At 47.4% G+C, this 12,691-nt stretch overlaps 1 protein-coding gene across 2 annotated transcripts in view; it reads left to right on the forward strand.

The window, feature by feature from the left end:
• Positions 1–201: 201 nt before the first annotated feature.
• The window catches only part of SRGAP3 (SLIT-ROBO Rho GTPase activating protein 3), a 62,237-nt gene continuing 49,747 nt past the window's right edge, over positions 202–12,691 (forward strand). For both annotated transcript variants that reach the window (XM_075574685.1, XM_075574686.1), the window contains exon 1: positions 202–918. In XM_075574685.1, coding sequence (XP_075430800.1) covers positions 861–918 — 58 coding nt within the window. In that variant the 5' untranslated portion in view covers positions 202–860. The remainder of the gene's footprint in view (positions 919–12,691) is intronic.

Consider the following 12,691-nt stretch of genomic DNA (forward strand, 5'->3'; position numbering starts at 1 on the left):
GACGGTGTGACACACATACTGTTTATTTGCTTCTCATGTTACTTTAATCTCATTGTGTCTCCTGCCCAGTATTGCCCCCCTCCCGCCCAGTATTGCCCCCCTCCCGCCCAGTATTGACCCCCTCCCGCCCAGTATTGCCCCCTCCCGTCCAGTATTGCCCCCCTCCCATCTTTCTCTCTCTGCAGTGACTGAAGATGTCCAGCAGCTACAATGTGTCCCTTGTAATAGGAGCTGGGAGGGAGGAGCCTCGCACAGAACACAGAGCGCAGAGAGCAGGGCACATCCCTGCAGCAAGAACAGGGAGCAACGGGAAACTATCTGAGAGCAGAGCAATGCAGAGCCCAGTGACAGAGCAGCGCCCAGTGACAGAGCAGCGCCCAGAGACAGAGCCCAGTGCCAGGGGAGAGCCAGGGACAGAGCAGCGCCCAGGGACAGAGCCAGTGACAGAGCCAGTGACAGAGCAGCGCCAGGGACAGAGCCAGTGACAGAGCAGCGCCAGGGACAGAGCCAGTGACAGAGCCCAGTGACAGAGCAGCGCCAATGGTAGAGCAGAGCCAGTGATAGAGCAGCGCTAGGGGCAGAGCCCAGTGACAGAGCAGCGCCCAGTGACAGAGCAGCACCCAGTGACAGAGCAGCACCCAGTGACAGAGCAGCACCCAGTGACAGAGCAGCACCCAGTTACAGAGCAGCACCCAGTGTCAGAGCAGCACCCAGTGTCAGAGCAGCGCCTCCCTCTGAACATGTTCGCCGCAGGGGATCTTCACATTCAGAACCTCAGATGAAGGGAAATCTGTTCGGAGATCCAGTCAAGTGAAGAAGCAGTGACAGTGACTGGGAAAAGATCACAGAGCACAGGAAACATGTCCAGGTCCAAGAAGGACAAGGAGATCATCGCAGAGTATGAGAACCAAGTAAAAGGTCAGTGCAAGGTGTATGTGTGCTGCACTGGATTCCCTGCAAGGTGCATGTGTGCTGCACTGGATTCCCTGCAAGGTGCATGTGTGCTGCACTGGATTCCCTGCAAGGTGCATGTGTGCTGCACTGGATTCACTGCAAGGTGTATGTGTGCTGCACTGGATTCACGGCAAGGTGTATGTGTGCTGCACTGGATTCACTGCAAGGTGTATGTGTGCTGCACTGGATTCCCTGCAAGGTGCATGTGTGCTGCACTGGATTCACTGCAAGGTGCATGTGTGCTGCATTGGATTCACTGCAAGATGCATGTGTGCTGCACTGGATTCACTGCAAGGTGTATGTGTGCTGCACTGGATTCACGGCAAGGTGTATGTGTGCTGCACCGGATTCAGTGCAAGGTGTATGTGTGCTGCTCTGTATTCAGTGCACTGCAAGGTGTATGTGTGCTGCTCTGTATACAGTGCACTGCAAGGTGTATGTGTGCTGCTCTGTATTTAGTGCACTGCAGGGTGTATGCTGTCCCTGCATATACTGCTCTGTATCCATTGCAATGTGTGTGCTGCTAAGGATTCAGTGCAGCACTGCAAGGTGTTTACCTCCCAGTGTGTGCTGCTAGGGATTCAGTGCAGCACTGCAAGGTGTGTACCTCCCAGTGTGTGTTGCTAGGGATTCAGTGCAGCACTGCAAGGTGTGTACCTCCCAGTGTGTGCTGCTAGGGATTCAGTGCAGCACTGCAAGGTGTGTACCTCCCAGTGTGTGCTGCTCTGTGTTCAGTGCTCTGCAGATGAGCAAGTGCAGGGTAGGGCTGAGCAGTTGGAGAGAGGGAGAGGGCTGCAATGCAGCTGTGCATAGAACAAGGAGTGTCACATTTACTGGGATACAAGATTCATCATGCTCACTCATCCATCATCCTGATGGTCCCCCTGATAAAAGGGGGCAGACTGTATTGTCTGGTACTAGTGCTTAAGTGACACATGTGGACATGTGTATTGTTATTGTTAACCCATTACACCTGAGTTTATTTGAAATGGTAGCTTACAGAAGAGGCTCAACTTTAAATGTAAGGATATCTATCTATCTATCTATCTATCTATCTATCTATCTATCTATCTATCTATCTATCTATCTATCTATCTATCTATCTATCTCATGTATATAGCAGTCTTGTAATCCCTCATTCTCTCTGTAACATCCCTTCAACTCTGGCTACATTTCTATTTCTTGGCTCTGCTCAAGACATGGAACCCCCCTTCTCTTCCTCCCTCTATTCCTCCCCCTCTCTCTCCCTCCCCTCTCCCCCTCTCTCATTACCCCCTCTATCTCTCTTCCTTCTCCCCTCTCTCAACCCCCTTCTATCTCTCTCCCCCTGTCTCTCCCCTCTCTCTGTCCCCTCTTCCTCCCCCTCTCTCTCCCCCCTCCTCTCTCTCCCCCCTCCTCTCTCTCTCTCTTCCCCCTCTCCCTCCCCGTCTCCCTTCCCCGTCTCCCTTCCCCGTCTCCCTTCCCCCTCTCCCTTCCCCCTCTCCCTTTCCCCCCTCTCTCACACCTCTCTCTACCCCCTCTTCTCTCTTCCCCCTCCCCTTCCCCCTCTCTTCCCCCTCCCCCTCTCTCTACCCCCTTTCATTTTCCTCTCTCTCTGCCCCCTCTTTCTGCCCCGTCTCTCTCCCCCACCCCCTCTCTCTCTCTCACCCTCCCCTCTCTTTCCCCCCTTCTCTCACCCTCCCCTCACCCCCCTCTCCCTCTCCTGCTGTCTTCACCTTTATTGGAAGCATATGAGTAGTTATGAGGTTTCCTGCTTTCACAGATGCAATTTAAAGGAAAGATCTCTGGGGCATGTTGTACATTTGTAAGGAATGGTTTGCTAGTGTTTCCATAGTCAGAATATTTCGCTTCAATAAGAGTGGAGCTGTCTGCGTGTCCAAACCCAGATAACCCACATGTGCACTGTGGTATTAGAAGAAACAGTTTCCACCGCTCATGTAAAAGCCCCTTCGTGTCATTGTACCTTGGAATTGGGCTCTGTGTGGGGTCTGCCACATTCAGAGCTGGGCACTGCCACAGCAGGGCTCATCAGAGAGCTGCCCCCTCGCCCTTTGCCACCTGCTGGTCTGTGATGTTTGCAGTTGAGATGTCACTCCTACTAGAATATGATACCAGATACCTCTCTCTTGATGTAGCCTTGGTCCAGGGGATGCTGGCTTATTCTGTTGCTTGGCTGCAGAGACATTCTCATCTGTTTCACTGAGACCAAGGGACAGTCCTCCCTCTGTCACTGAGGGATTTGCAGTATTTGTCAGGACATGTATACAGTACTTTACTGTACCCTTTACAGGTGGCTAGAACTGGAAATATTTACTTTTATCAAAAATAATGACCATTTTTACACACACACACACACACACACACACACATACATACATACATACATACACGCACACATACATACACGCACACATACATACATACACGCACACTTTCATACACAGACACACATATGCATGCACACACACACACACGCACGCACATACATACACATTATTCCGCACATATGAAAATACAGGAGCAGAATATGGTGATGCCACACCCATGGCTGCATGTATTAGTTTGTCTTCTAATCTCTGGGCACAGATAATGCTGAGGGAATCTGGGGATGTTTTTGGTTTATCTCTCAACACACACAGACACACACAAACAAACAAACATACACACAGACACACACAAACAAACATACACACCAACACACACACACACACACACAAACAAACATACACACCGACACACACAAACATAGACACACACACACACAAACATAGACACACACACTTGTAATATGAATATCACAGCCTCTTCCCATATAGTAACCTCCCAAACACATACAGTAGCAACTTGTGACAGGTGAATGTGCCAATGTTCAGCCTGCAAACCTTCGGGCAGACATTTATATTTCTTCGCAAACATGCAAAGGCGCGCCAATTTTTCTTATTCAAAACCACGTGACAGCGCGGCATTCCGCCTGTCTCCATTTCGCCGTTTCTTCGCTGCAAGGTTTCGTTTTTTTTTAAAGGGAATTCTCATATTTGCTTTGTCAAATTATCGTAGAATGGAATGAAAAAAATAATACAGCGACGACTTTTTAAATAAAAGATACATTTGTGAAGCGTTGAACTTGCGAAGAAACGCTATTTTCACAACGCATTCGTAGTTTGGCGAAACGTTTTCTCATCTCTAATAACACAACCTAAATACACCATCTCAGGTAACAAGCATCCTATACTTCTGGGTTCAACACCACCCCTTATGTGCAGGGCATGTAACATACAAAATATGACATTGTTGACATACAGTACCTTTTTGTGGTAGGTATAGAATGATATTATATGGTACCAATAACGTTCTCTGGACATCATCCTCTGTTGCAGTATAGAAAGGAGACTTTGCTCAGTGACACACTGTGTGTTGGGGGTGTCTCATTGCATCTTGTGTGGGGACAGCTGGTAAGGTTTGGGATGCTGGACGCCCCTCTGATTGAATACTGTGGGGCTCTTGCATCATTTTACAGAGTGCTTTTCCCAGCTCCAGATGTTACACTATGTGATGCTCCTGCAGAATTCCTTCACGAAATTGCTACCTTTTAACTCAGATGTTGCTACGTTAGAGGCATCAGCAGCAGAAAGGGTTACTCCGGCAAGCCCCTGCCTTACCCATTCTACGGATAAGGGGTTATGTACCAAGAGAAATGATTTGACATTGGAAACACGCATCTGATTGCATCATAGTGTCAATGTGTCTTTCCCTGCGCTGCATCCCATTGAGCAGTTTGGGGAGGGGAATGGAGCAGATTATTGTGTGATCCATCCACAGATGCTATTTTCCACTCATTAGTCAGTGCCAGACCAAAGGTGATTTGAGCTTTTACTGCTAACAGGTCTGTGTCAGATGTAAGAGATGTAATTAACGGGCCTCGTCGTGCATTGGATGGGAATGCAAGTAAGGATCACCCACTTTAACTTAAAGATTTCGGCAGGATCGTCTCCCAAAAGGGAAAGGGGTCAGACAAAGGAACAGGAGCTGAACGACAGGATCGACAGGGAGAGGATTAAATGTCCCCTGTGGATTGCCACTGGAGATGCTCCGTCTAGAGGCAGCAGTGACTCTGGGGGTGACTGTGTATTCAGGTCCTACTGCTCCTTCATTGTGACTCTTTAAATGAAGAGAACAAACCATCTCACTGATGCTGCATTCCAACAATGGGAATTGGAGAGGGGTTCTCTTACTTCGTGGTTACTGAGCAGTGCTGCTGTATTCATCATCAGTTAGATCGGGGGGCTCAACTCCAGTCCTTAACCCCCCCCACCCCGCAAGTTAGTTTTTCACCCTATTCCTGCTTCAGCCCAGGTGGCTCAATCAGTCCCTACTTCAGCACAAAGACTGAGCCTCTGATTGAGCCACCTGTGCTGATGCTGGGATATCCTGAAACCCTGACCTGTTAGTGGGGCCTTGAGCACAGCAGTTGAGCCACCCATGAGTTAGACTGCACATGTATATCAGCAAATGTATGTCAGGGATTCACCATGCAACCCAACAGAGCTCTGTCATAATAAACAGGATACAGAACATTCATCCACCAAGCAGTTGGAAAAGTCAGCCCCTATCCTCACTGAACCACCATAAGGGATGGAAATGCGGAAAAGGTGGGAAGGAGAAATCTTGAATTGAAACAACACATTTTATTGCTGTCATTTGATGCTGGACGCAACTACAAGCCCTATTAATCCGCCAACTGGGCAATGTGGCAGCATAGAAATAGGTTGCAGATAAACACTTGGTCCCGCAGTTTTCCCAAGAGCGCGGGCCCCAGGATTTTGCCCGGGCTGGCCGGGCTATAACTACGCCCCCTGGCTGCAACTTACTCTGGAAACTCTCAGATTCATCATAAAGATGCTCTAGAACAGGCCTGCACAACTCCAGTCCTCGAGGGCCGCAAACAGGCCAGATTTTCAGAATATCCCTGCTTCAGCACAGGTGGCTCAATCAGTGGCTCAGTTGAAGACTGAGACACTGATTGGGCCAACTGTGCTGAAGCAGGGATATCATAAAAACCTGACGTGTTGGTGGCCCTTGAGGACTGGAGTTGGCCACGCCTGCAGTAGGGTATTGGTACTCCATCCTTTTCCGGAGTGAGAAGAGGTTTGTGAGATGCTCACAGGTATAGGTGACCCCTACTTTGTCTTTGACATTGGGCAAGATTCCTAGTGGCTGAATATTAACCCCTTCACTGCAGTGCCTTGATTAATTGAGATTCCTGAGCACTGTGATAAAGGTAGGAGAAAATATCAAGCAAATATGTGAGTATATTACCCATACAGTGAATATGTCATGAAACCCCCAGAGCGTCTGATAAAGAGAGGTGCAAAATGGGGAGACCACACAGGATGGGGGAGAGCACAAACCAGGGCTTTGAGTATGAGCAGAGCGAGGGCAGATACTTATATTGCAGACCACAAGTGGTTGGAATTACATTAAAAAGTAGTGGTCACTGCTGATTTTACCTTTAACAATGAGGTAAACAAAAAGTAGTTGTACCTGCATCCTCTGGGATACCACGCGTTGAACACTGAATGTGAAAAAACTCCCTCTAGTGACGCTACTGGTTATTTGGGAGATACGTAGATGACATAGATAGACAGATAGATAGACAGACAGACGGACATGTTCTGGAATAGCCAGCATCCCACAGACCTTGTCATTTCTGAGTTAACATCTGTATGTGCCATATTGTTGCTGCTTTATTCATTAATGATAAGAATTCTCGTCTCCGATCTTTGTCTGATCCACTTGGTGGAACCTGATTCCCAGGGGTTTTAGGCCTGACCATGTATCTCATGGTGCACACATGATACATGTGAAGCCTTTTCTGCTGCAATTGCGATTGAATTCCTGGCCATGCTCAGGAATGTAGTGCTCAGCTGCAAATGGTTGCTACATTGTATAATGATTCTGAGTATCTTTATGTGCTGCTGTGCAGACTGGACAGAACATCTGCTCAGAGCTGAACTAGGAGAATTGTGCTTAGAAAGGAACACTGGAAACTAGATATCTCTAATGTTCAGGCTACGAGAGCCACGGGATCATTATCTGCCATGAGACAGACCCTATTAAGCTCATCATTAACTATACTGTACATTAGTGTCTGGCTGTTTAATTGGTTCATAAAATGTGGAACGGAAAACATGGTCTGCTTCATTGTATCACATTTGCATCATGTGACTTCTCCCCACATCCCCCCCATTTAATGTATTATCGTTCACCATGTGAGACAAAACGGATTCAAAACATCTTATTGCAGGGGAGTATACAGTATTTTCATGTGTACAGTGTTTAAAGCTGCAGAGCAAATAATATCCTACATGTGTGTTTTTTGATAAATCTATTCTGTACTATGAGAAAATACTTGTAGCATTTAAAAAAACAAAACTTCTGGATGACATTTTTAATGTATTATAATGTAACAAGCCATTTTTGTTCTATAACAACCATTTACAAAGTGATATCCCCTTCCTCTTCTGAAACAGGCTCTGTCACACCCCTTTTTGAGCCCTGCCCTCTCTCTAGCAGTGCACCAATTGTATCTAGTGACTGCCTGGTCACATGATCTTCCCCACAGAACGTTGCATCTTTGGTCCTCTTCTGCTGCACTGACAGATGTTTAGTGAACCCCCAAGCCGAATCTTCACCGATCAATCAATCGGCAACTTAGCTAATTACTTATCATTGTGTGGATTGTATTGATGCACATATTAAAGGGAAATAAATTAAAAATAAATTAAAAACCGGCAGCTTGGACTGCTGCTTTAAAGCATTGCAGGCCCCTCTGTCAGCCAAGAGTTTCATGTAGTGATACTAAGAAAGAACAGTTTTAATGTCATTTTAACACCAAAACAGCAGGTCTGAGAGCTGAATGTAGGGAGCCCTTAGTTTTAGGAAGGCCCTGTAATACTCCAGGGTACAGTAGTTAGCATTGTATGCCATGCTGTCGTCTGTGAGTTCCTTGGTCCTTCACTATGAGGTCACTATGGTGACCAGAATGTCCCTTTGGTTGGCTTAGTAACAGTACAAATTGGCGCCTCAGACAAAGTTGCCGTCGGACGCCACAATGTAGCAGCGGAACCTCCCCCGGAGGAGCTGCAGGGAGTAAATGGCCGTTCTCTTTGTTGATTCTCACAGTGTTCGGTTTCCCTGATGCTATAAAGATACTTCCTAGCTGGGAGGTGAACTTTTTCTTGGCTCCAGTGAGAGAGTTCAGCTCACCGGATTCTTTTGTTACAGCCGGAGGATTATGTATTCTGCTAGGGGCTGGGCAGCTTTTACATTGTAAGAGGCCCCGAGTACCTGCGAGACTTTCATCTTCAACCCCCCCCCTCTTTTTCATACCTGCCAACTAACTCCAGCACAACAGGGTAATAATGGCCCAGCCCGGGCTGTATATTCCCCGGTGCTGCTCGTAGCTGCATTAGTGTAACATTTAGAGCTGTAGAAAGGCCAGAATGGATCATCATCAAACTATTGACTTGGAGCAGCCACAAATGATTCTCATTATCGTTTATTTGTAAAGCGCCAGCATAGGCCACGGTGTGGTACAACGGGGGTACAGAGTGATGTATATCACATAAACAGAGTGACATACAGATAAGGACAAAAGTGCAAACTGATACAGAAGGTAATGGGGGTCCTGCTCGTGAGGCCTTACAATGTAAATACAGACCCCCGTAGCACAGGGAAACTTTCAATGTCTACATTGCTCAACTCCAGTCCTCAAGCTCACTCCCCCCCACCCCCAACAGGTCAGGTTTTCAGGATATCCCTGCTTCAACACAGGCGGCTCAATCAGTCCCGCTTAAGCACAGGGGCTCAACACAATCCCTGCGTCAGCAAAGGTGGCTCAATCAGTCAAAGACTGAGCCTCTGATTGAGCCACCTGTGCTGAAGCTGGGATATCCTGAAAGCTTGACCTGTTAGTGGGGGCTTGAAGACCCCTGGTCGATATGATGTCCCATCTCTGATTCGGGAGGTCACAGACCTGATAACTGAATTGTGATGCTGTGCTGTAGACCTGGCAGGACTGAGAGGGCTAAAACAAGAGAAAACATTCATTTTTATCCTGTGACAAATACATTTCCAAACAGATTATACTCGGGAGGTATTAGGCTCTTTTAATTGTTACTGCAGGAAGTTAAGCTCATTTTCATAATAAGATGCAGAATTTAAACAAGATCTGAATTACTGTCAATAACAACAACATCAAACGTGCAAATCTGTTCCCAGTATTCTGCAGGGTGGATGTTCAGGGGATGGGAGATTAAACAAGGGCTGCTGAAATGGGCCCTGTTCTGTCCCTGCTCTGGTATCAGTGGGCCTGGTTTGGACGCCTCATGGTTATTTCCTGTTTCCAAAACTAAGAGCTGAATATTACCTTCAGCACCAGAGGGGCATGCAGTGTCTCCAGAGATTTTAGTTTGATTCCTATATAATTTATGCTTTTATACATGTATAAAACACACACACACACACACACACACACACACACACACACACACACACACACACACACACACACACACACACACACACACACACACACACACACACACACACACACACACACACATATATGTGTGTATATATAATATATATTTATATATATGTCTATTTATTAGAAGCTTCAGAAGTATAGAGAGACGCATGATGGGTATTACCCGAAGAGACAGGAAAATAAATGAGTGGATTTGAAACTCAACAAAAGTCTGTGACATAATCACAAGGGTGGGGAGATTAAAATGGTGCTGGGCCGGACATATAGAAATGATAATCATTGGACAGGGATCAACTGGATTCCCAAGGAAGTTAAAAGACCAAGACGACGACCAAAATAAGATGGGAGGATGAAATCACAAAATGTGTGGGAGCGACGTGGAGAAGAGAAGCTGTAACCGCAGGACCTGGGAGATCATTGGGGAGGCGTCATCCAGCAGGGGATTGGCAAGGGCTGAAGATGACTGATATATATATATATATTTCATTGTAACATCGCCGGAAGAAGAGATCAGTGTATCTCGAAAGCTCGCACAAATAAAAGCATTTCGTTAGCCACAGAACGGTATCATCTATTTATTTTTTGATTATATATATATATATATATATATATATATATATATATATATAAAGCAGAAAATAGCCGTGTTAGTCCAGTTGCGATAGTGCAAAATAAATGAGTTCTTCAATATTAGGTGATACCTTTTTTATTGGACTAAAAATTTATGTTATATATATATATATATATATATATATCTCAATGAGTAAAAGAGAGAAAGCGGCCTCATCCCACTGACAGAAATGTCTTGCCTATGTGCACTATGTAAGAAGAGCCCATACAAAAATAAAATAAACATGGCACTTTTTTTCTCTACATTTTAAGGCCTGTGAGTGCGTTTTTTAAGGGGATAAAGGGATTTTTTACTAGGCCACACGGTACAGTGAGATGCCACAGACAGCAGAGAACACTGCGGTATTACAAACTGTGCGGGATACTGTGTGTCTGAATTCAGGGAGCGATAGATACACGATTAAGTTGTGACATGTTGGAATCAGGCTGTTTCTCCGAGATCTGCTGAGCTTTCCTTTCTAAATATAACTGCGAAGAGGCAGGCAGATGCAAGATACAGAACAGCTCTCCCCTCTGCACTGAAAGATGAAATATTCATGAAGCCTTCTTGTTTGGCGCTTCTGTTCTTTAGATACCAAAGCCCCAGTCTGTCTGCTCTTCACTGCTATTTCTGGTGTCACTGGACTCATCATTTGACACAGTGACACCGTGTTACACACTCGGTATAGATCACGGATGGGCAACTCCAGTCCTCAAGGGCCACCAACAGGTCAAGTTGTCAGGGTGTCCATGCTTCAGCACAGGTGGCTCAGTCTTCGACTGGCCAACTCCAGTCCTCAAGGGCCACCAACAGGTCAGGTTGCCAGGATATCCCTGCTTCAGCACAGGTGGCTCAATCAGTGGCTCAGTCTTCGACTGAGCCACTGATTGAGCCACCTGTTCTGAAGCAGGGATATCCGTAAACCTGACCTGTTGGTGTCCCTTGAGGACTGGAGTTGCCCACTCATGGTATAAATCAATGGTTCCCATGGTTTCACGAGAGACTCCTCACTCCTCTGAGAAGAATGTGGTCAGTTAAGAATTTTTTCACTCCTCAAAACACGTTGACCTCTTTGAAATATTGGATAAAAAATATGGCAAATGAATACATTTTGGTCATTGGGAGACTTTGATCCCTAACCCACCAGCGAGGGAAGGACAGGGCCCCAACCCACACCTTGCACAGCAGCAGCGCTGTTCTACTCAGGGGGGATGAGCAAAGAATATAAACAGACTTGATCATTCCTGACATTCACCACAATGCACCACGCCCTGCAGCCTCCCATGCACCAGCGATAAGTACAGCGTGTACAGCCTTGGCTCACCAAACGCGGCTCCGAATAGCTCTTAGCTGTGCAGTTAAACCTGAACTTTAATGTTCAGAAAATATCTGTTTGGCACTAATTGCATCCGCTGTTGTTTCCCTCGTCACACGTTTCCCTGTAAAAGCCTTCCGCATTGGGAGGCAGTGTGATGCATACTCGTTATATTTTCCACGCTCTGCATCAAACGGGCAGCACTGAGTTACCAAACACAGGCCGTAGCAGGCAGCCCTGATCACTGCAACATTGTAATCGTTGTGTCTCAGTTATGGGCTAGTGACAGTCTAAAGCAGGGGTGCGCAAAGTGGGGGGTGTTAGATTTTCTGGAGGGGTGTGTGTGACATATAATATAGAGGTCCCGCGCTCTCCCCGGCTGGGGACCGCGCGACGCCTCTATAAGGCTGTGGTCCCAGTACACCCTGTGCGCACGGCGCGGCGTGCACTGTGCGTGTAAGCACCGCCCCTCAATGGGGCTGGGCCCACTACGCACCGTCACGCAGAAGGTGCAGCCGCGCTGTGCGGCAGGGTTTTTCCCAACTCAATAGAATTGAGTTTAGTCCTAGCGACGGAGGCGTGGCCACGCCCCCACCGGCGGTTCACCCAATGAGGGCGAACCAGCCGTGTGACGTAATGGCCACGCCCCCGCAAATCCCCGACCACGCCCCCTCCCGTCGCAAGCTCCCCTCTCCCTGCCAGACCGCAGATCGCGTTAGCGCTGTGACACGCGCCGCCCCCCCCTCCCCCCCGCTGGGCGCGCGTGTCACAGACATTACTGGGACCGCAGCCTAACACACTAAACTTAGCTTCCAGCGACGCGCCGTCATCGTAACCCGGCGGCAAATGACGCCGGGGGGGGGGGTCACGTGACGTCACGTTACCATGGCAACGTCGGGGCCGAGCAGGAGGGGGGAGGGGCGCGAGGAAAAGTTTGCGCAGCCCTGGTCTAAAGAATGTGCCTATTGGTTGTGTGTTTGCTGGGTTTATTTGTAGTTGGGATTTCCGGAGTTTGGACCTTGATTTGTAGAGTAACTAATTGTATTTTATAGAGGCAATCCCAGCATTTTATTAAAAAAAAATGAAAAATAAGTCTTTTTTAATTTTATTTTAATATGTGCCGCCTGTGATTACCTTTATTGAAAACTAATAACCTAAGTTGCCGAGCGATTGGTTCTCCCGTGATTGATCAGCAAAGACCCTGCTTCCCAAGGATACACGAAATCCTCCAGCGCCCCCCCTGCCTTGTGTCCCCCGGTGCTCG

Source organism: Ascaphus truei, chromosome 17, assembly GCF_040206685.1.
Source record: "Ascaphus truei isolate aAscTru1 chromosome 17, aAscTru1.hap1, whole genome shotgun sequence".
Taxonomy (NCBI): domain Eukaryota; kingdom Metazoa; phylum Chordata; class Amphibia; order Anura; family Ascaphidae; genus Ascaphus; species Ascaphus truei.